The sequence below is a fragment of the Corythoichthys intestinalis genome, chromosome 22, assembly GCF_030265065.1.
Source record: "Corythoichthys intestinalis isolate RoL2023-P3 chromosome 22, ASM3026506v1, whole genome shotgun sequence".
Taxonomy (NCBI): domain Eukaryota; kingdom Metazoa; phylum Chordata; class Actinopteri; order Syngnathiformes; family Syngnathidae; genus Corythoichthys; species Corythoichthys intestinalis.
In genome coordinates, this window is record NC_080416.1 from 30,660,450 (window position 1) to 30,685,544 (window position 25,095).

The 25,095-nt window shown below is 38.3% G+C and overlaps 1 protein-coding gene across 2 annotated transcripts in view; it reads left to right on the plus strand.

Moving 5' to 3' along the window:
• The first annotated feature begins 366 nt into the window (after positions 1 to 366).
• The window catches only part of pex1 (peroxisomal biogenesis factor 1), a 43,287-nt gene continuing 18,558 nt past the window's right edge, over positions 367 to 25,095 (plus strand). The window contains exons 1-13 of one of the 2 annotated variants that reach the window (XM_057827706.1): positions 367 to 565; positions 5,362 to 5,511; positions 5,573 to 5,656; positions 5,732 to 5,846; positions 8,056 to 8,663; positions 13,235 to 13,353; positions 13,913 to 14,043; positions 16,229 to 16,341; positions 16,402 to 16,481; positions 18,089 to 18,224; positions 23,026 to 23,122; positions 23,197 to 23,367; positions 23,437 to 23,591. In XM_057827706.1, coding sequence (XP_057683689.1) covers positions 464 to 565; positions 5,362 to 5,511; positions 5,573 to 5,656; positions 5,732 to 5,846; positions 8,056 to 8,663; positions 13,235 to 13,353; positions 13,913 to 14,043; positions 16,229 to 16,341; positions 16,402 to 16,481; positions 18,089 to 18,224; positions 23,026 to 23,122; positions 23,197 to 23,367; positions 23,437 to 23,591 — 2,061 coding nt within the window. In that variant the 5' untranslated portion in view covers positions 367 to 463. Of the gene's footprint in view, positions 566 to 5,361; positions 5,512 to 5,572; positions 5,657 to 5,731; positions 5,847 to 8,055; positions 8,664 to 13,234; positions 13,355 to 13,912; positions 14,044 to 16,228; positions 16,342 to 16,401; positions 16,482 to 18,088; positions 18,225 to 23,025; positions 23,123 to 23,196; positions 23,368 to 23,436; positions 23,592 to 25,095 lie in introns of both variants that reach the window. The other variant, XM_057827707.1, reaches the window with a different exon arrangement.

The following is a 25,095-nucleotide window of genomic DNA, read 5'->3' on the forward strand; positions in this document are numbered from 1 at the left end:
GACACTGTGTTTGCCCCCCCCAAAAGTCAAACTCCGCCTATGGTCAAGGAAATAAAAAAACCTAAACGTTTAACTTGGCCTTAAAATGTTTGCACCGCTATTTTATACATTCCGTAGGTACTACTTTGACTTCACAATTTAATTATCCCATTTAATCACAATTAATCACAAAGTTTGCACCCTCGACTGTGCCGAGCGAATGTTTTGTTGACGTTTCACGCCATCTTTCCAGAAGTACATGTCCTTAAACTAAACTTCAAAATAAAATCTTGCTTACGTTCGAAAGCTGCGATGATATTGGTGGTCGAAGAGAATAGGATTTTATTTTGAAACACCGTCCACCTAAGCTTCCGCCTTCATAGCCAATCGCTGTCAGAGCATCTGTGGAGTTGTTTGCACATTAGCTTGAGAAACTTTGGCACGGCTGTGTCACATTTACAATTAAACCCATGCAGGAGACGAAATGTTCAGCGGAATTCAACCCGTGACGGTTGTGTTTAACAACGCGAAAAATTGTTTCCTCCATGTGCCTGCCAAGTTAATTTCCCATCTCTCTCTGAGCGAGGTAAGCTAACTACAGTTAGCCTGGTTTCCTACTTGAGAAGCACCTGAGATGAATTTGTTGACGGCGCTGGACTTGAGCCCTCCAAGTCAAAATGGATTGGACGTCTAGCCCCGTCAATGGGACTGAAACATGAGCATTTTGGCAGCTGTAACAAGAGTGTATTTCTGGTTTTATTATCAATTTATACAAGAAATGTATAGAAATTTATTTAATAAAATACAATAATGATTAATAGAGCTGGGAATGTTTGGGCACCTAACGATTCGATTACGATTATGATTCAGAGGCTCCGATTCGATTATAAAACGATTATTGATGCACCCTCCTCCTTTTTTTTTTTCTCTCTTTTTTTTTTTTTTTTTTTTTTTATGTTTTGTACGTTAGTTCCAAAATTGTTCAAAAATACTCTCAGGCTAAACCACACTACTATTTCAGTATCAAGTTAACATATAGCAGTAAACAAATATACAAAAATAACATTAAATAAAAAACTCCAGTCCCCATTCTGTATCAGCAGCTTTAAACTACATTCAATTAATTTAATGTTGTGAATCAACCGTTAAATTTGTTAAAACTGCTCCCGTTATTCCATAATTTCCCTTTTGTCTACTTTCGACATGTGAAAGTTTAAAAACTATTTTAAAGATAGATTCAAGTCAATATTTTACCGATTTAGGAGTATTTTAGATAAAAAGTTAATTAGGTTTGCTTGGAAGGTTCGCTACAACAGCCTTGCAGGGAAGTCTCCTGCTTTAAGATGGCGGCCGTTTATAACGCCCGCATCTAGCTTTTTGTAGATGTGCTGCTAACACTACCGAATCTATAATGCATCTAGTCCTATATAAATGATATCCACCTTAACATTATATGGATGTACAGCTTTTCGGCAGCAGTCATGTATGTTGTTGTGTTTTTTTATCTCGTTGCATGAGTTGAGCTAGAGCCGTGAGTTGAGCTAGACCCGTGAGTTGAGCATTGGCATTACTCGAGGGGCCGGGTAATGGGAAGCATGATGTTTAGCTACTCTCGCTCCGTTCCGTCCCGAAGACCGCGCGGCGCGCTGAGTGTTGTGTACTTCCGCTTTACTTCGCATATTTCAATAATCGGAATTTGGATGTTTGTGAATCGTTCTCGAATCTTCCACGGCCGAATCGCGAATAATCTAAGAATCGGAAATTTTGCACACCTCTAATGATTAATAGTGAACTCACTTTGGGTCATGTAGGCCAATGTGATCCATGTTTGTGGACGTCAAGTCTTTTTATGAGGTTTTATATTTTTAATGACCAAAAATAGTCACTTCTTCCCTAAAAAGGCTACAGGACACACCATTAACAGTAACAATTCTATATTGCTATCACCAAAGTTATTTCCCGTGCTAACAAGGTTCTTGTATTCTTGGCGGTTATTGTGTCACGTTATTCTTGATTGGACCGTTATGGCGCACTGCAAGCAACACATCACTTTTGCTCATTAATATTCATGACGTTAGCAATTGTTGCTAGGCGGGTCAACCTCCCATTTGCCCCTAATAGTAAAAGCATGGAAATAGTGCACGAACGAGATGTTTACTGAGGTAAACCTACCAATTCTGTCCGAAAATGATGTCCCTGGTGCCAAATTCACTGGTATAGATGTGGAAGAATATACAAAAGTTCAGTTAAAGTGATGGCTTGAGTGTCGAGGGCTGAAAAAGTCGGGGAAAAAGAGCCGACCTGATCCAGGGATAGCTTTTTTTATCGACACCTTTTTCTTGTGTGCATTGCCTCTCTTGTTTCAACAATCTATCCTTTACCACCATATGCCCTGTCTTTCTTTTATATTATATCCTCTAGTTGTCTTGCGTCTCTGACCGCTCTTGGGTGTAATTTACATTAATTTACATTTTTGTGTAGCGATCGCAAATGCTACTCAATGACAGCCAAAGAACACTTTAACCCTTAAAGACCTGCAACATGAAGCAATTATCAGAGAATCCCAAAATTTGAAAAATAAGGTCCTAATGAAACCTTTTTTTCAAATTTGTAAAAAGAAATGTCAAAATGAATATGTGTAATAAGTAGGGCTGTCAAACGATTAAAATTTTTAATCGAGTTAATTACAGCTTAAAAATTAATTAATCGTAATTAATCGCAATTAATCTCAATTCAAACCATCTATAAAATATGCCGTATTTTTCCTGTAAATTATATATATTCTGTAAAATAAATTGTTGGAATGGAAAGATAAGACACAAGATGGATATATACAGTGGGGAGAACAAGTATTTGATACACTGCCAATGGGAAAATCCATTGGCAGTGTATCAAATACTTGTTCTCCCCACTGTACATTCAACATACGGTACATAAGGACTGTAGTGGGCATTTCACTCTACTGTCATTTAAATCTGTCTATGCTGTCCTCACTCCGAAGCGTCTACTTTTTCCAAAGCTAGACAGCTAGTGAACGACGCCTTAATAATCAGACTTCTTCCTTTTTCATCTGATTTATTAATAAAATAGCCTCAAACCATTGTCCTCTTTAGACCGTCATAAAACTACAAAAAAAAAGTACACAAGCATTGCATTAGCAACAACGTTAGCTTAGCACGCTATATAAACATTCTTTACAACAACCATACTTACGGACAAATCTTGTCCAAGGATCATATAAGCACAACATTACAACGTAGGCTTCAGCCCGAGACGTCGTGCAGCCATATGAACTGGCAAGAAAAAAATAAACCATGTCGCAAAGCGACCACAAGAGTTCGCTGTTGTGCTGCAGCACAAAAAGCCTTGCTGTAAAACTTACCAAAAGGCAGAATACTGTCTGAGCGGGACATGTGCGTTAATTGTGTCAAATATTTTAACGTGATTAATTAAAAAAATTAATTACCGCGCGTTAACGCGATAATTTTGACAGCCCTAGTTATAAGCGCTCTAATATCTATAACCCTAGCTAAATCCCGTTTTTTTTTTCTCATGGAACCTGCAGATGCATGTGTTGCATCCTTCATTTTTTTTTCTCAAAAAGAAAAGAAAAAAACATTCTGAATTACTCTCAAAATCATGAAATTCTAGGTGTATCAAATTTGATACATGTGGCAATAAAGGGTTACATTTTTTCATTAATAACAAATCTTAAGTCTATAATTTTTTTTACAATTTCCCCTTACCAAAGTTGTTTTTTTACAACAGAAAAGGTAACAACAGTGGCAGTCAGGTACAATTAAAATTTTTTTCAGGTCATTCATTGTCAGACAGAAGTAGCACGGCATAACGCCTTGCTAAAAAATGGGTAAAAATATCAAAATGGCTTACCTCTTTGTCCTCTGTAGGACCATGGCCCCCAACAAAATGGTTATTACATATGAAATATGAATGGCTTCACCTTGCTGGCATTAATCTGGTCTTTTGGACGGCCGCTCAAGTTGATCCATTCTTCATTTTTTCCTCCCGAGTTTTTGGTTTCGGGAAATGTATGAAGAAAACATCTTTCATATGTCGTAATGTCTAGAGTCGTTTCCATAAGTCCCATAGCAGCAGTGTTTTACTCGGCATGTTCTTTTTTGAAAGATTACTGGAGAGAAATATAATAATGGTTTGTATGAGAGTGCATGTCTATAATGTCCCACTTCCGCTTTACGATGTGATGTCACGTTCTAAAAATAGCATTCGTGCGGTACGCTATTGTAGATTGTGGACAAGGGAGGAAGGAGGCAGTGCACTACTACACTCGGCTCACTTTTGTGTCCGCAGTCACATTCGTTCATTCTTCCCCTCCCAGTCAAAACAGATTGGACATCTCCCTCCGTCCAAGGCGATCAATGAGTTAACAAGGAAGTGACCGAAAAATCTCCCGAAACCAAAAAGAAGTGACCCAAAATCAACCGGAGGTAATCTGGAAATGCCACCAAATCAACAGGAAGTGAACAATTAACAAAAAGTGGCCTGGACATGCCCTAAAATCATCAGGAAATGATCCAAAATGTACAGGAACTGACCCATAAGTACCCTAAAATTTCAAGGAATGGACCCAAAAATAATTCTTAGGCTTCCACTATGTCAGGGAAGTTCAAGTTTGAACTTCAAGACAAGTATCAACTCAATAGTTCAAATGAGAAATGAATAAACAGCCAAGGATTGCCTGCTTCGAAGACTTTATAGAACACAAGATATATATCAGGGGTACAATGGTGTGCTCCAACCAGGAGCTGTGAACACGCAGGAGCACAGTGAGACAAAGTGAGCCAAGTTCCTTTATACTATTGAAAGGGCGTTGCCTAAGGATGCTTAGTGTGAAACAGAAGTGAAACTTATTACAGCCCAACCTGGGGATTTTCCACAGAAAAACATAATGAGTTATGACCTTGAAAACTAGCTCTGGCTGGTACAAGAGGGAGTAAAATCAGCTAAGGCAGTCGACAGAAACTCTTTGTATTATGTTCAAAGAAATATATGTGGACATGAACATGGACACAGTCTCACATGAAAGTATAAAAAACGCATATAGTTTCACAGCAGTTAATGTTTGTATTTTTATAAGCATAAATAAAATATTTTTTCACACACTGACAATAATAGACGTCCAATCGACTTAAACTGGGAGGACTCGCTGTGAATGCTCATATTTCAGGGCCATTGATGGCGCTAGTCTTCCAATCCAGCCAGTGAGTTAACTTATTTGGCGAAAAATAAACTGGTCTGGCAATGAATGTGGCCCGCGAACCAAAATGAGTTTTGACACCCCTGTAGTAGATAACTGTTACTGCTTCATTTTCTCCAGCGTAACGTCAGTGATTTGTGTCCTAGAACCAGGCTTTGGAGTTGTCCTGGAGTCATGATGGACCTCCTGTTTTTCTCAGCTGGACTCTTAGCCGCAGCTCCTCCAACTTTGATAACCACCATGTGGAGATGTGCCGACATCTCGCAGAAAAGTTGGGCCTGCTGGAAGGAGAGGAGGTAAAAGTCTGCCTTTTTTAATGCCACCACTCCAGGGTGAGATACACATTTTGTTTCTCAGGGCTTCTTGAGGGCATGTCCGCAAGTGTCATCAGTGCGTCAAGTGTTTGTGGAGCCACTCTCAGCTGATGACTGGGAGATTTTGGTAGGTTCTCGCATGGCCTTTGCAAGTGAAACATTTTGTACCATGATTGTTCTTCATGTGCCCTGACACTTCCAGGAGCTCCACAGTGGTGCGCTCGAGGAGCATCTTCTGGATCAGATTAGAGTGGTATTCCCAGATGCTGTTTTGCCTGTGTGGGTGGACAGCCACACAGTTCTTTACATTCAGATAGGTAAAAATAAATGGAAAAAAAGATTTTTTTCATCATTGAAAAAAAAAAGATAATTGTCTGATAATTACTTTTTAACTGATATCCTGATGTTGTCCAACTCCAAATCCGATACCGATATATGTGTTCTACGACTTAACATATTATTGCCAATTGTTTTGTGATTCCCCACTGGATGCTTAGATAGATAGATACTTGACATTCTGGTATGCACGAGCGAATACAGAACAAAATGTTGCATTTTACCCACAGTGTTGAGAATGGAATAAATACAAATAAAGTAAAATAAAACGGAATAAAATGATAAAATGTGAATAAAATGGCTGTGAATTGGAGTACAATAATGTGCAAAACAAGCAAGCCAGGAGGAGTTTCCCAATGACACAGTATTTCAATATGCAGTAGATATATGTGATGAGTTTATAATTTTTATATGAGTTTATAATTTTTTTTCAATTCATTTCATTTCATTTTATTTGCACCATGAGTGATTATAGTCTGTCCCTCAGGTTACAAATCCCAAAACATCTTAGTTTGGAGACATCTGAAGATCACTCTTAGCTAGTGCTTTTCACATATTTTCTGAACCCCCCCCCCACACACACACAGGAAGACCCAAACGTTTCCAACTCTCTGCCGCCAGTGTCAATTATATCATTTGTCTATAAAATTATTATAAGTACGTCCCTGCATAACATTGTGCCCTTTTTGATGTGAAAGAAGAAATGGAATATATTAGATCAGTTTGCGATAAATTATAACTTTATTAACAATGTTTTGTTTGTAACCGAAACACATCAATTTGCCTGATTTAAAAAAAGTCACATCCAAAATACACTCAAGGTACATTTTTTGACCATTTAATACTGAAAAATAAAATCAATAAATAATAATAAATTCAAATTGAATAGCAACATTAACTCATGGGGACAATATGCGAAACAATTTTACAGATACAACAAAAAAGAACAAAAACGACTGTGTCATTGGACAGAAGGACATATTATATTTTTGCTGCAGGCAGTATCACCTCCTCTCCTATGGTGTGGGGCTATTTTGCACTGAGCAACTTGGTATGCCACTTTATATGATGCTAACAGTGCTCGGTGGTTTACAGATGTAACACTGACAAAGCGGAACAATTGTTGGCAATATTCCGGACGTTTCCGCTGAAAAAAAATCAAGTGGCTTATCAATTTTATAGGGGTCTAATGTCTTTGTGACGTCTGAGTTGAATTGGCCTCCTGCTGTCTGCTGCAAACATTTTTAGGCACAGTAAACTGACTGGTCTTTCCTCGTCTCACACTTAAGTTTCCAGTGCTCTTTGCTGTGTGCTCTTGTTTGATTCAAAAATACTGCGCACACTCTGAAAATGAGAGCGCAACTGCACCCGACTGAGTGGATGTGCAATTACACTTTATTCTAGTACGGCAAAAAAATATGTTCCCCGAGGTCACATGCCCTAACCCCCGGCATCGCTCCGGGGGGGGCGGGCCCCACTATTTGAGAAGTACTGTTCTAAGCAAAGCCCATGCACAAAGGCTGCAGGCTTGGACCTTAACTTATAACTCAGCATTCACAAAGGCACAAAATTGATGCTGATAATTTCCGATAATATTTAGAATTTATCTGCCACATGATATTATGGGCCAACAATAAAAAATAACACATTTTTTAAAATATTTTTTCATGGAAAACAAGTTGTTTTTGTAATATGTTAAAATAATCATTACATTATTTTTCTTGTAAATTAAAACATTTTTATCCAGAAAGATTTTACCTATTAAAAGAAAATTCTAATTTTCTTATGTAACGTACAAGTACTTATTAGACAGACCTGAAAGGAAAAAAAAGTAAAGTCGCATTTGAGGTTTTTTTTCCAGAAGAAAAAAGTTGTAGTTTTACGGATTTAGTTTGTTTTCACTGTGATTAATATTCCTGCTCGTCATATTTTTGTCATGCAACATTTTTTTTTGCATTTTGATTTTCTGAGGAAAACAATTTTAAAGAGAACCAAAGAAAAGTGTCAATTTAAGATACATTCTCAAGTTCTACAATTGCTTTGAATACATTTGGGTAAAGCAGCAAACAGATTTTATTTCGGTAGCTTTTATATAAATTCCTTAGAGTAAAAAAATATGTTTTTGTAATGATTGTAACATACTGTTAGCAAATTCCCTATTAACCACTGACTTGGCCTCCCTTCCCACAGCGTCCTTGTTACCTTCAGTGCCTTACGGTCGGCTGGAGCCCTTCTCGGAGCTCATGGTAACCCCTAAAAAACACACCAGGCACCCCGAGGTGCCTCATCACAGCCATTGGGACACCCCTTCTACACCTAGACCACCCTTGCAAACCTCACCTCCTCTGAATCAGCAGTGGGGTGGCATCACGGACTTAAAAAGTCTTTTTAGGTACTTGACAAAAGGCTCAAGTGACCCAGTTAGGGAGGTCCCGTTCGTACCGGAAGTCCCCGCGTTGCTGCCGGACGCCCTTTACAGAGTGTGCGGCGCATCTCCTCCTTCCCTCACCACCGCTAGTCATGTAGCGCCAGGCGTTCTTCACATCTTCCCGTGCAGCTACACGTCGGATTTAGACGTCGCTGGAGGTCAACCGGAGCTGACGTACGGCCTGCTATCCAAAGTTCCCTCACCCAAGGAAAGAGCCAAGGTAGAGAAGAAGAAAAATGCGCCGGCAGATGGCGTAGAGGAGGTGAAAGATCAGGAGCTGAAACAGGAGGCCACGGTGGTGCGCTTGGTGTGCCATGATATTGACGAGCTAAGATACACAGAAGGAACCATCCACTGTGGGACATGCTGGGTAAGACTGACAAATACTTCTTACTAGTGGTGTGGGATATGGGAAAAATCCTCTGTAATGTAATGGGCTATTTTATATCACGATAGCATAATGCCACGATGTACCGTATTGGCCCGAATATAAGATGGTGTTTTTTGCATTGAAATAAGACTTAAAAAGTGGGGGTCGTCTTATATTCGCGGTCTAGACATCATACCCATTTACGACGCTAGATGGCGGCAGACATAATTGAAGCGATGTTCTGTCATGACAGATCTCAGCTACGCTCGTTTATCCAGTTTGCATTATTTTATTGCAATGTTTTTCTTTATTCATATTTGTTTCAAGACTACAGTTACAGTTAGACTTCACTTTGATGGTTAATGCAGTTATTGCATTATGACTCACAGACACTCGAAGGCGAAAGACGCATTTTCCTGGCTCCGTTATCTGTCTCTGATAACTCAGGCGCCAGCTGGAAGAGAAAACCTCCCAAATATGCCTAATGCACCGAAAAGAGGAGAAAAGACAGACAAGAATGAAGAAATGGAAGATTTAAAATCTTCTATGCAAAAATTAGAGCTAAAATTAGAGCAAATTATGGCTGAATTCCTGAATTCTGAATTCTTGGTCCAAAATCGGGACCTCTTGAAGCAGAATCAAGACATCTTGAAGGAATTCCAATTGCTGCGGGCTGAAAACGAGCAACTGAAGAAGACAATGAAAGAGAGAGATGATCGTATCAAAAACTGGAAGCTTTGGCAGAGGATCTGGATCAAAGTGGACGTGCAAATGATCTCCTCATCACCGGTATCAAAGTGAGAACACGCGCATATTCGCAAGTTCTTCAGGGTGATCATGAACCAAACCATGCAACGGTGGAAAAACAGGTGACTGACAAGTTACAAGAATTGGGAATAAGAGTGGAACAGCAATTCATTCAACAATGCTTTCCGCTAGCTTCACGAGGGAATAAACCCCCAATGATACTTATGAAGCTTACTGATCAAAAGAATAAGATAGCTCTCCTCAAACAAGGTCGTCTCCTGAAAGGATCCAACATCTTCTTCAATGAGAATCTAACCCGCCGCAACGCTGAAATAGCAAGAAAGGCACATCAACTGAAGAAAGCGGGAAAGATTGAGAGTACGTGGACCGCAGATTGCAGAATTTTCGTCAAAACACAAGACCAGAAAACGAAAGTTATCAAGCAAGTCGAAGATCTGGCAGCTTATGAAAACTAATCATGACCCAAGTAGCGGACTCTATGCTCTTATCACAATTACAGTTGGAAGACCCATTTGAAGATTGTTCCAATGAACCAAATGACATATTCGATCCTGATAAATACTTTTATGTTTCTGGATCGGATCAACTAATTACTGAATTATGAACTAATCTACTGGATCTAATCAACATAACGAGCACATTGCCACGATTGACAATGGACTATTGTGAAAATGAACAATCAGAGGGGATGGTTATTATAAAAAAAAAAAAAAAAAAAAAACTTGTAATCATTACGAAATCTGAATGTCAAAAATTGATATTTGATATTTTCTGTGTCCTATATGGTATACTGGGGACGGGTTTCAATAAGCTTAGGCTTCTCCCGTCAGCCCTTTTCTTTTCGGGTTGAATTAATTGTAAAATTGTATTGTATAAATGCTGTATGTTTGTTTGGATTTGTCATGCCTAACGGGAAAATAAATAAAAATAAAAAATAAAAATCAATTGCAATTTTGTAGTTTTGTCACAATAGATTGGTTTATTTACATTTCAAAAACCAGAAGCCATTAATTTACAAATGTGATTGCACTTTAGTTTACATATTTAAATGTTCAGATATTAAGATTACAATAACATGTTTTTTCTCTCATATACTGTATATTGTTATAATTATTTGTTTCAGATGTTCTGTAATTTCTGTTAAAAATTAATTTGGTGTTCAAAAAGTCTTTTTTTTCAAACTTGAGTCTTGACAAAGAGGGGGTCGTCTTATAATCAGGGCCGTCATTTATTCGGGCCAATACGGTAATTGATATTTTTCAATCATTTGATTCGGCAAAAAACAGCCATAACAGCTTTCCCCCCCTCACTTTTCCCATTCTTATTTGCCACATGGATAAAACAAGTGCATGCATGTAGAGTATATTATTAAAATATTTTCTTTGCTCGTGAAATACTTTCCCCCCAAAAAAGAAACTTTATTTTTAATGAATTGTCCTTATAGCACTAATTGCATTTTGTTCATATAGTAACACAGTTCATTCATGTCATTCTCTTAAACAAATTGCCATAGAATTACCATCGTTGACCTCATTGGCTTCAAGACCACTTGGTGGTGCTATACCTTACATCCAAGGAACCACCATGAAGCTTTGAGCCATGTGCAAATCAATAGGTTGTAAAGGTTAATTGCTTCAAGAAGCTTTATTTGGCCATCAGTACATTTGTCTACCTTTCCATGCTTGTTAAAAAACTAAATGATTTCCAAACCTTCCATTTAAGTTGATGAACGCTGTAGATTTCATCTGTTGTAGTCCACTATATTGTAGCTTTATGCCTCATACCTCCCAGCATGTATTGCGGTCCTATAAATGTAAACGTTTAAAGTTCATGTTGTGTGATATTTATTCTTCAGTTACTGTTTGTTGTTTGATGACTTGATAGTTCTATTTAGTTTATGTGATAATTTTAGTTTTGAGTTTGAATGATATTTGACCTGCTATTTCCCTCTGTTACGTTGAATATAAACTTACTAATTTATGTATACAATGTAAGTGCAAGTAGTTCAGTGGCGGTTTTTGAATGATCCATGCGTTCAGACTGATTGTACTCTGGATCTTACAAACAGACTGACAACTGATTCATATCGATTTTTACAACACCTCTACTTAGAATCTTTGTTTGGAGACATCTAGAAGTCACCTTAAAGAGCTTACGACAGTAGAAAAAAAAGTCTTAAATAGCATTATTACGTGAATTAGAATTATATTTTGAGACGATTCGACTATATACAACAATTTAGCAAAGCGCAGATGACGAGAAATTAGTCTTTTAATCTGCCGGTTAGCCACGCCTACCATTATAGGGCTCAACAGGTGGATGACATCAGCGGGAGACTGGGCTCATCGGTTTTACTATACATTGAAGGGGAATTATTCAGAACGAGGAAAACACGACGAAGAGAGCCGCAAAATGTCATTGTTTCAGTCTCTCTACTCCAATATTTTTACAGGATATTCTTTTTATCCAAGTATTTTTCCCCAATAGCTAAATAAATGGCTTGAGAAGGACCATTCAGCCCGTCGAGGGGGAACTATTCACAATGAGGAAAACGCGACGAAGAGATCTGCAAAATGTCATTGCTTCTGTCTCTTCAATATTTTTACAGGATATTCTTTTTATCCAAGTATTTTCCCCAACTGCGAAATAAATGGCATAGCCATGACAAATAACAGTCTTGTGCTAAATGGAATAAGAAATAATAAAAATGCACTTATTCAGGACGACATGGCAAAATTACTCCATAATGGTCAAAACTCTCGACTTCACCTTTACTGTCGCACCTCCCAAACGATATTTTATGACACCTAAATCGGACATATGTCATTTCCCTTCCCCGGCTTCGGCGAATGTAAACAAACCAAGAGGCGTGACAGCTAGCCGACATGCTAACCCGAACTGAGTGATGTTTCAACGTCTTCGAAGTGGAAAATCACACATAACTAGCCCGGATTATTTGACATGACGACTGGGTTGTCAATTGTCTTCGCGGATCGGCAAACCGCCCGGCGGAGAGCAATTTACAGCTCGTTCCCCGGAGGAGGGCGACTGCAGTTGTTGTGCAGCTAACGTGCAGCTAATGTGAACGAGGAGAGCTTTTTACATGCCTGTCAATGATCAAACGTAAGTAGTCCTTTATTTAAAGTTTGTAGTGTTTACGTTGTAATCGCTGTATTAATATTTGACATAATACAAAACAAGATGTTTACTCACTTCCTCGTAAGTCCAATGGTCCCACAGTAGTAGGGCTTGGCCAATATCCACAGTGAATGGGAACCTTTTGAAACTCCAAAAAGGCGCACACGCCTCTCCCTCATAAAGCAAGATTTTTCTGCAGCCGTTTGGCTGGCTTGATGCGAAAAATAAACGTATTAATCCGCAAAATCAGCTGAATCCTTAGTCCTCATACACAACAGTAGGCTGTATAGTGAAGAGGAGTCATTCTCTCGTACACGTCACAGCGCCCTCCTCCTCAATGCAAGACCGAAGCCGGAAGTTGCTCATTTTCATGGCGCGGGATTAAAAAAACTAAATAAATATAGCGATCGCTTCCACACACATCCAAGCGGTCCATATCATTCAGGAGCATAAAATACCGCATGTATTATGAAATAAACATGCTTTTTCGTGTCACATGCACTTTAAGCATAGCTGATGTTCTAAACTGACCAGTAAGTGCACAAGGGCTACAGGCTTGTACTTTTACTTGCTGCCCAACATATCAAGATATTGGCGGTATAAGGTCGTCGTGCTGATTTGTCATTTTATATCTCATTGCTGCTTATTATTTGATTGTGCTACAGATTCCTCCAGTATTGGCTGCCAGACTCAACATCCTCCCACATTCTACAGTAAGAATAAAGCCAGTGACATCGACAGTTAAAGTAGCATCCTCCATCCAACTATGGCCTCAAAAACCACTAGTAAGTTTAAAGGAATTCATGTTAATGTATGGTATCGTGTGCAGATTTACAAAGGAAGAATATTTTTTTAGATGAAACATTTTTAGTATGACCTAAGTAATATAGTGGTACCTCTACATACGAATTGTTCCAGGACCTGGTTTGTAAGTCGAAATAGTCACATGTCGAGTGTGATTATCCCATAAGAATATATTATAATTCGATGAATTCGTTCCACAGGCCGAAAACCTATGCTAAATCCTTCATAAATACTGCAGATACAATTACAAATAGCAATTACACATGGCAAAACAAATTGATTATAAATACAAATCATAATAATGTAACGAATCGGGTTCTAATGTGGCGGTTGTGTTTTGCATACTGTTCCTGAACAGACGAGAAATAAAAGAGATGTGTCAAGGTACCACTCTATTACTAATTCTTGGTTAAAAAAAAAAAGGCTAATGTGAAAAGTGAAAATCTTTTTTTATTTCTTAAAAAAATTATTTATATTGCAAAATTAAGTACATTTCTTTCTTTTGGGGGCGGTAATGAACACATTTTTTCCTCACTGGAATTCCAGACTGAGGCGGAGGAGGACGAAGATATCCAGACAGCTTTCTTGAGCTGGCTGCACACTCAGACTCACAGACCTCTGGCCTGCCTGACACCGCGAGTTGGCTCCGTCCTCCTACACGCGACTGACGGTGATTCATATCTGCCAGTCTTTATAAAACACCTTTATGATATGCTCATTTCAACTACATAACCTGTGTTGTTCAAGATATTTTTAAAAAGTAGTTAGTTACTTTACTAGTTATTCAATTATGAAAGTAACTCCTTTGTTACTTTACTTCCGTAACTACTTTGTTACCTTACTTTCCACCCTGAAAAGCCTCCACTCTCAGTGTAATGCTCACTTGCCTTTGCAGCGTGTCCTAGTGTTTGTTCAACCCGAGTTTTGTATATGTGAAAAAAGATTTGAATCAAATTTTGCTGCTTCGAGGATTCATTTAATTAAAATGGTGTTGTGTATGTGTATATATTGTGATATATATATGGCGGAAAACACAGACAAGGCTGAAAAAGCAGTTTCTGCTCTTGCACCCCCCTTTCAAATAAACTGCTGTATTTTAAGCCAAAAGAACTGTTGTGTTTGATAGAACAATACGTATGTCTATATGCTGCTATAGCAGTTTCATGGCTTATTAAGCCCCTAAACTATTTTTTTTTTGTCCGTTTTACCCTGGAGACACCCATTTACAGATACCGCGCAACCGCTTTTTTTCAACCCAGCCATAAAAAGAAGGTAAATAATTATATTATTCAAAATGTCTATCATTTTTAGCTTCAAATCATTAATTGATGTCTAATATTTAGTTAAAAAAAAGACTATAAAATTATTCACACGCATATTTTAAAATTTTAAACAAATTACGTCACAATGAAAAAAATGGTGACTGTAAATAGGTCACGGCTATCTACCTCATAACTGTCGCTTTATTTTTGTTACCATCGCATTGTCCCCGATATTTCAGATAAAAAATCGATCCAAACAAAGAAAAATTGGGAAAAAAAGTTTAAAAGGGTAAATATTTGAAAAAAAAAAACATCTCGACAGCTCCTTGATGTCTGAGATTTCTGCATTGCGACCCTTGTTATATTACAGTGTTTCACCCATAAAATTCCCCAAAAAGTCACAGCTATCACAGTGTTGACGCTCGGTGACCCATGCTACACGGAGTTTTGGATCGAAACAATATGCAATAATACCTCGTTAAAATCATGGTGTCTTTAATAATACTCTCTCATGCTCTCACTTTTTTTTTTTTTTTTTTAAATGCCTTCCTGTTCAAAGTTTGTCTTCTGCCAGAAAATTGAGATTTTAAGCTTTCCAATAATGTATCACACATGCATATAGGGCAATTTTGAAATTTGACCAAATTGGGGGTCTCAGAGCTGAACTTCAAGTCACCTTTGCGTTTTCCGCCATATATATACACACATATATATATATATATATATATATATATCGTATTAGTGCTGCAAAGATTAATCGATTAATTTGAGTAATTAGAAAAAAATCTTCGAATCAAAATTTGCTGCTTCGAGTATTCGTTTAATTAATGGTGTTGTAATGGTTTGTTTTCAAAGTGTTTGCATTTAGTTTTATTTATTTGGGTTGATAAATTGCCCTTTAGTGGCAAGAGTGAATATAACTCATTAAAATGGCTGAATCCAACTGCTACCTGTTAAGACCAACATAATGTAGGTTTTTGTTTATGCTAATATGTTGACGCTAATATGTTGTTTTTCATGCATTCATAATTTAGTTAATAGGTATATTTAGCAATTTTTTGTGGGAATATATGTTTGAACGATTAGTTAAGAGCATTGGAAAAAAACGCGAGTATTTTATAACCGTGAAGCTAGCGGAATTTTGCTATGCAAGTTAGCCAACTGTTTTGTTGTACAGTACTTATAGCCTTATCAATTTTTCTATCATTTGAGGCTAAGCTCAGGTATTTGAATTTATTTTTAAATGAAAGTGCAATTCTGCATAGCTTGAAGAAACATTCGGGAATTTTTTATTCACACTTAATGCAATCTGTATATATTGTATATCTCCTAAAATTCATTCTGCAACACATTAAATGTTCTTAATCTGATGATTCGATTATTCGAACTAACTAGTTGAAAGATTAATTGCTTACCGAAATAATCAATAGCTGCAGCCCTACTTCATATTGTCTGTAACTAGGGCCGTTATAGAATGAGAAAATGTAATGAGTTACGAGAGAAGGTACAGCCAAAAGTATTTTTGTAACGTAACAAATGTAAGGGCGTTCGTAGTTAGACACTGTGAATAACACCGAAACGTTTTCTTTCTAGACAAATTAGAGTTCACTGTCACAGTGCTGAAACCAGAATCCGAACCTGAGAGTGAACCACCCGACCAACTCTTTCTCCTTTCACCTTCAGTCTTACAGAAGAAACATATCCAGGTTGGTTGGATTTGTTCTGGTACAAATATCCTTCACCATCTCACTTTGTTCCTTGTCCAGGTAGTACGAGAACCAGTGTCTGCACCACCAGTTGAGATTGACCCACCGAAACAAGATCTTCCATCGCTTTCTTCTCTAGGGTCTGTCTAGAATACACTAATACCTCGACATATGAAATTAATCCGTTCCAGAGTTACTTTTGTATCATGATTTTTTTCATATATTGAGCCGCGTTTTACATGTTAATAGCCTAAATCAGGGGTGTCCAAACTTTTTGCAAAGGGGGCCAGATTTGGCGTGGTAAAAATGTGGGGGGCCGACCTTGGCTGACGTCCTTTACGTAGAACAATATATTTAAGCAAAATTTAGCAAGCCATTCAGTGTGTCACATTTGCTTTATTATTTTTTTTAATGAATAATTTCAACAATCTCGCAACTAGCCTTTGCGGCGTTCTCTTTCGACTCTCGGCCTTTTGCGAAATACTACTGCTGTGAAATTAAACTAGCTTCAAGTGCTTCAATTTCTCGCTGCTTATCTTCCCTGTAATCTTGTCGTACATGTCAGCGTGTCTTGTCTGGCAATATCGCCTCACATTGAAATCTTTAAAAACAGCGGCTGTCTCTTTGCAAATGAGGCAAGACACAGTTGTTGCATATTTTACTGAAGAAATAGTCCAATTTCCACCTATCCTTGAAGCGTCGGCCGTCACAGTCAACTTTTTTTTGTTGATTGTCGCCATTTTAGAAAATTGGAAGAAGAGGGTTACACGGAGTAATGTTGCTTAGCCCTTAAATACCTGCAACATGAAGCTATTATCAGAGAATCCCAAAATTTGAAAAATAGGGTCCTAATGAAACCGTTTTTTCAAATTTGTGAAAAGGAAAGTCAAAATGAATATGTGTAATAAGCGCTCTAATATCTATAACCCATGCTAAATCATGTTTTTTTTCTCATGGAACCTACAGATGCAAATGTCGACTTGCATCCATCCTTTTTTTTTTTTTTTTTTTTTTTTAAAAAGAAATGTCAAAATTCTAAATTAGTCTGAAAATCATGAAATTTTAGGTGTATCAAATGCGATACATTTGGCAATAAAGGGTTAAAGTGCTGCTGCCTTTTAGTGGGTAAATAGAGGAGCAGCGTTTCGTGTGTAAGCTACTTCATATGCTGGTTGCAGTACTGCTGACCAATTTATTAAGTCTGTGTGCGCACCAGATGTTATTGATTTTATGACAGAGGCTGGGGGCCGGATGAAATTTGACCACGGGCCGCATTTGGCCCCCGGGCCGGACTTTGGACATGTCTGGCCTAAATCGTACCAAGCACTACTTAAATGCATGACTCTTACTTGAGTAAAAATTTTGGCTACTCTACCCACCTCTGCAAATAGCACGGGGGTAATATGTTCACGTCTAGATATACTATTTAAAAATTAGGCAGGAGCACTCTGAACAAGTTGCAGACGCCAAATAGAGCACTTGGATGGGTGAAATTGCCACCAATAGATACATAATCTAAAGAAAAAATCCGGAACTCACATTGTATGATTTTTCAATAAATTATTATTTATTATTAATTAATCAATCAATATTTATTATTTACTTATAATAAATTTCAGACCTCTACCTATTTTATAAGTGGGTGAACTTGCTAAATCACAAGGGGTGCAAATACTTTTTCTCCTCACTGTATATGGAAATATATAATCTAAAATATTCATCAGTGTTTGTTTCTGTATCTTGTCAGTGGGGTGGACGAGTTGAGCAGTAGAAGCTTTGAGTTCATCTCGTACAGTCTGCTGGCGTCTCCTTTGTCCAGAGAGCTGCTTGGAGTCATTGGACGAGGACTCAAAGGAGGTGCCCTGCTCATTACTGGCGCACAAGTGAGGCTATTTGTGTTTACAGCGCATATTACTTCATGTTGTACTGTTGTTGAGTTAGAAATAAAACAAACAGAAACAAATCCAATCACAAATACAGTGCTTAGCACATCACAGTTAGTTTCCCTTGATGGCCCATTATGTCGGCCAACCCTTATAGTTACCGTAATTTTCAGACTATAAGACGCTACTTTTTGTTAATTTATTTGGGTTAGTAGGTAACACTTTACTTGACAGTGGCGTCATAAAGTCATGATTATGACACGATGCTGTCATGGGCATTAATGAATGCTTATGACAGATGTCATTAAGGCTAGGTTCATACTGCAGGTCTTAATACACAAATCAGATTTTTTGTCATACATGTTTTTTTGGCGTGCCCATTCAGACTGTCTTTGTCCATTGAGACCGTTCAAGTATTACTCATGCGTAGGGATGGGAATCGAAATCCGATTCCAATTCGGAACCGGTTCCGAGTGTTTCGAGGCCTCGACATCACAATGAAAAAGCCTTAACGATCCCTTTAACGATTCCTAAAGACGCGTATTGCGTCGTGACGTGTCTTGTTGTCCAGACGCATCAAACTAGCATGGCGCCAAGAACCACTCGCTCCAAAGTTTGACTACACTTCACCAGGAAAGAGTGTGAAAATGAAAGGTTACGACGGGTAAGCACGAGCATTGCAGCCATAAACATAACAATGACAGCACGTAGGTTCAAACGCTCCAAAGTGTGTCTTCACTTCACGAGGAAAAATTACAACAAAGCGACTTGCAGTCATTGCAAGGTGGAGATTTGCTGACTTTATTCAACCATCACTTGAAGAGTGAAACTAAGAATAGAAATGAAACAAATCAATTGCGTCCCCAATAACAAACAGGTTTGCATCAACGTAAATCAGCGATGATGAGCTGCTAATAACAGTATGGTTAGCATTCGTTCGCTAGCATTAGCACATCGTTCAAACCACTACACAACTGGATTTAAGTGTCCGATCGCGAGTGGAAACACAACAACAACAACACAAAAGATGATACATACAGGCGTTGCCTCTGTAGATATTAACATTAGCAAAGAACGTTGGCTCGTAGAAGTGTTTCCCTCTCTCACTAACTCGCCCACTCACTTGGATGCGGCATTTCTTCTTTGGGTGTAAGCGCGCTCTTCTTCACGTGAGCGCGTTCTTCAAGTGAGGAAGCGCAAGGGCGCCCCCACTTGAGCGTGTAAGCGCCACAAAAACTAAAAGGCATGCAATTCAATGTAATGGTAAAATAATACACGTTAACCCAGGAGTCCCCAAACTCCGGCCCGTGGCCCAAATACAGCCCGCCTCCACATTTGGTCCGGCCATTTAGATTTTTTTTTTTTTTTCTCAATCGTGTTATTTATTTTCTGGCCTTTTCCTTGAAGAATTCAGAGAGGGTTATTTGGTTATTATCTATTTAAGTAATAGTGTTTTTATTATTAATTATTATTATTATTATTATTATAAAGAGTCCAGAAAGGGTTATTTGATTGTGGCTTTCTGAAAAACAATAATTTTTTACATTTATGCACTTCTGCAATCGTCACACTTTTTCTGTTACAAACTGACCCCGGCCCCTCATCAGAGAAGGGAAAAGTTATGTGGCCCTCACAGGAAAACGTTTGGGGACCCCTGCTTTAACACATATTGCCAAAGGCAGAACAAAAACCTATCTGCCAATATATACCAATATTTTTTATTTCTATTAGATAAATGTTTCAGTAAAATGTTACTCATTCTTGTGTATTTGCCACTTATTGCCACAGTTAACATTGAGGCTTTGGGCCTCTTTTGATCTCGTTGTGTTTGTAAGGTTGTGACTTCTGATTAAACAAACTCGATGCCAATCAAAACGTTTATTCTTCTTTTTCCCCAAATTAGAATCGATAAGAGAATCGATAAAGAATCGAACCGTTAAGCAATATCGATAATGGAATCGGAATCGTAAAAATCCTATCAATTCCCATCCCTACTCATGCGCACCAATTCGCAGTCTGACATGCGCTGAGCAAGAAGACCCGCATGCGCAGAAGCATCAAAACAAATGACATCCGTCATCCGTCATTCCAGGGCGAATCATAGTTTGATTTCCAAAAAGAGGACACAAATAACTAGAGCTGTCCCGACTAGTCGACATAGTCGACGTCATCGATGACGTAAATCCGTCGACGAGCACAACATCCCGTCGACGGTTAATGAAGGGTTAAAAAAATATATGCGCGGAAAGTTCAGAATGTCAGATGCTCTGTATGCAAGCGGGGAAAGCGGCACAAACCCAAAAAACCGCACCAGCGTGTCCAAAACATTGACTTATTTCAAAGAAACAAAGGAGCGTATACTCTTCCGTCCTGTCTCTTCAATGCCAAGCTTGGCTGCACGTCGGCCGTGAATAAACACCTCAAGCGCCGTAACCCAGTTTGTACATTTTTTTTTTTTTTTTTCATTTTTTGTACACCAGAGGGTGCTGTCGCCTTACTAAATAATAATGTTTCATTGACAATGGGCCTGTAAGTGCTATTAGTATTGTTCTTAATGCTAACTGAAAGGTTTATTTCACGTTATGGTTTATTTTATGGTATAGAAAATTATATAAGGTTAAAAGGTCATAAATATATACAGTATATACAGTGATTGCACTTAAGGGAGAGATTGTCAATGATAAGGTAATAAATTAAGGTAAAGGCAATTCATATAGGCAATTCATTGATATATAAATAAGGTTTAAAAGGAAAAAGGTGAAAAGCTTTTGTTAATTTCTAATTGTGTTGTTTTATTTGTGTGCACCGTAGCTTTTACAGTGTGATTACATCAAGGATGGAATAAAAGTTGTAAACCACCAGTTTAAGAGACCATCTTTTCAATCGGGATGCTACACTAGTTAATTCTATCAGCATTTGAACTCATTGTTTATTTGTGATTTATTATTGTTATTTACGTGTTTATTTGTACTTTAATAAATAATTTAAGTGTTCCAATATGTTTTTTGTGAATTGATAAGCGTCAACAAAAATTTCATTGCTAAATTAGAAAACAAAAAAATATATATATATATATTTTTTTAATTATTAGATTAGTCGACTAATCGTAAAAATAGTCGGTTGACTAATCGGGAGAAAATTAGTCGTTTGGGACAGCCCTACAAATAACAGACATAAATAATCCCCATTTAGGCTTATTTTCAAAGTTTGTCCGTGCATGTCACACACACATATGGGCAGTTTGCCCTGACTCTCGGCCGTGTAAGCGATCTTAAAATATTGCTCATATAGAGCAGAGAGAAAACCGATCATTCTCAGGCTTATCCTCAACCCATTTTATTTTTTTTATGACTGTTGTCAAGCCTGACCCTTCCCCAAAAGCAGCTGCACTGCTACCGTTGCGCGCCGTCCCTCTCGCTCTTTGTTGACGTAATTGCTGCATGAATACTGATTTGGGAGACTTGACAGTTCAGACCGCCGCGACATTTTGGAAAGATGTGACCCAGATTGGATTTGAAATGGTCCACTTCTATGCGACTTGTCCCATTCAGACCGTCAAGTTAATGCCTGACTCGAGTCGGAAAAACATGAAAAAATCGGATTCGTGCATTAAGACCTACAATATAAACCTAGCCTAAGCGTCATCCGGCAAATTTTGTCACTTACCTAATTTATGTCCAGCTCGGATCTTTTTCATCCACTCAAAAGTGAAATAAAACATGTCATACGCGTTCATTATTGCTCATGACGGTGTCATGTCATAATTATGACGGTCTTATGAAAGTATAATTAGGCCGCTGTTAATGTGTTACCGGGTAATATCTTTTGGTGTAAATATTCCAAAGTACAGTGGCTTATAGTCTGGTGCGGCTTACAGTGTATCTCAAAAGTGAGTACACCCCTCGCGTTTCTGCAGATATTTAAGTATCTTTTCATGGGACAGCACTGACAAAATGACACTTTGATACAATGAAAAGTAGTCTGTGTGCAGCTTATAAAATGGGAGTTTTTTAAAAATTTATTTTCCCCTCAAAATAACACAAAATATAGCCATAAATGTCTAAACCCCTGGCAACAAATTGAGTACACCCCTTAGTAAAAGTTGTCAATATTAACCATTTAACACCTAAGCCTATTTTGGCCGAATTTTCATGCCTTTGATGTTGCTTTTTGTGATACACTGTATCTATGAACAAATGCAATTTTCGTGTCAAATTTGGTGGGTGGCGAAAATTACAGTAATTCATTTGGCTGCCATTGACAGACGGTCAACCCGTTTTGACTGGGAGGTCCAAAATGGTTTGCACGCCTGGCTTCGGCAAGGCATTAAAACTAGGGCTGCCACGATTAATTGACGAATAATCGATAAGCAAATGAATCGACAGTTATTTTGATAGTCCATGAATCGTTTCGAGACATTTATTGGACTTTGTCCTTATTTTTGATTCTGTTAATAGCTAATTTTTCTTGCTCATTTTTCCAATTAAAAAAAGGAAACTGAAATATTCTTTTTCTCTCATTTTTTCCACTTATTTTTTTTTCATATTCATTTGCAATTATAAAAAAAGGGGGGGGGCTGTAAACATAAGGAGTGGGACCCTCTAGGTAGCTCATGATACGATTGAGTTTGTGATACAAGTTTCAGGATACCGATGATCTCACGATATAGCGATACAACAATCATCGATATATGGGTCAGAAAATCATTCCACAATATATTGATGGGATTGATAATGCATTTCTTTGAATTGGGTACCGAGCGAGTGGGATGTCCCTATTAAAGTGCACATGTTTTCGTTAGGGTAGTGGGAAAAGCGCCCTTTCTCGCGCCCTCTGCAGGAAAGCAGCAGACGACGTGGATGCGCATGTGGAAGTGGTGGAATGTAAAATGTTACAAGGTGCTTCCCTGCTCCTACTACCATGCCATTTTTATTTTTCTTAAATTTAATGAATACTTTTTTTTTTTCATAAGGCAAAAGGGCAGAGACGATTCGTCGGACATTACAGGAGGTTTTCACCGAGGCGGAATGGAGGCAACCTTCTGTGGTTCTGTTGGATGACTTGGATGACGTGGCCAGAGCGCCCACCTCACCCGAGCACGAGGAAGGACCCGAGGAGCTGCTCCACCTACACGTCGCTCAGAGTAAATACACAGTACATTAATGGTGACTTATGTTTTCATGTTATTGTGATGAATTGTTTTTGTTTGCAGGTTTGATGGACATAGTGGATGAGATGGTGGAACGTGATGCGCTGATTTGTTTGATTGTAACCAGTGAGGATGAACGCTCCTTACACAGCACTCTTACTCAAGTGCAAGGAAGGCATTTCTTCCAGGGCTTCACTCACATAAACCCCCCTGAGCAGGTAGCTCTCAGTTTTTCGATTTGTTTGTCAGTCTTCTTTCTGCCTGTTTATTTTGTCTATGTAAAGTATGTCTATGATACTGTATAACTTAATACACTACAAAAAAACCTCCTTAAAAGTAGTTCAATGTTCTTGTTTTTAGTGTAAATCTATTAGAAATAAGTGAAATTATCAGCCATGCTTTAAGTAATTTATTCTCAGATTTCTTGAAATACTGTCATGGGTCGTCCCCGTGGCCTCTCGCTAGTGGGACATGCCCGGAACACCTCTCCAGGGAAGGTGTCCAGGAGGCATTTGAACCAGATGCCCGAGCCACTACAGTTGGCTTGCGACCGGATGACTGAGCTTCTCACTCTGTCACTAAGGGAGAGCCCGGACACCCTGCTGAGGAAACTCATTTCAGCAGCTTGTATCCGGAACCTTGTTCTTTCGGTCACGAGCAGTGGGTTTTGAGCGAAACACCCTGCGATTTTTAAGTGTGAGTTCTCCCACTTAGAAATGATGGGCGGGTTTGAAATTTTTATAGTAGGTGCTTGTCCACTGTGAGAGACGATCTAAAAAAAATTATCCAGAAATCACATTGTATGATTTTTTTTTTTTAACAATTTATATTATGCTAGTGCAAATAAGTATTTGAACGCCTATCTATTAGCTAGAATTTTGGGCGTCAAAGACCTGTTAGTTGCCTTTTAAAAGTCTAACGAATTAGTGGAGTGGAGGTGGACGTTTTGAATCTGACTTTTTGACCTGTTTGAGGCGGTTAGCTGCATATAAACACCTGTCCACCCCATAAAATCAGGAAGACTCTAATTCCTAACATGGTCAAGACCAAAGAGCTGTCCAAAAACACCAAAGACAGAATTGTAGACCTCTACACGGCTGGACAGGGTTACGGGGCAATTGTCTAGCAGCTTGGTGATATAAGATCCAACGTTGGAGCATTTATTAGAAAATGGAAGAAGCTAAACATGACTCTCAATCTCCCTCGGACTGGGGCTCTATGCAAGATTTACCTCGTAGGGTCTCAATGATCCTTAGAATGGTGAGGAATCAGCCAAGAACCACACAGGAGGTGCTGGTCAATGGTTACTAGTAGCTGTTGGTAATACACTAAGACATCATGGTTTAAAATCATGCATGGCACAGAAGGTTCCCCTGCTTAAACCAGCACATCTCCAGGCCTGTTTTAAGTTTGCCAATGACCATTTGGATGATCCAGAGGAGTCATGGGAGAAAGTCATGTGGTCATATGTAGAGGTTCAACAATTAATCGACAACTAATCGATTAGCAAATTAATCGACAACTATTTTGATAACTGATTAATCGTTTAGGACCTTCTTCACCTTAAACATTTCTGAATTCTTGAAATTATAACAAATATATACCGGTATATACATATATAACTTCTCAGTTGTAAATATCAGATTTCTTCATTATATTTTTAAGTCAAAGTAGGACATGAACAAAAATCTGATTTTACGTTGGAAAACAACAATTCACATT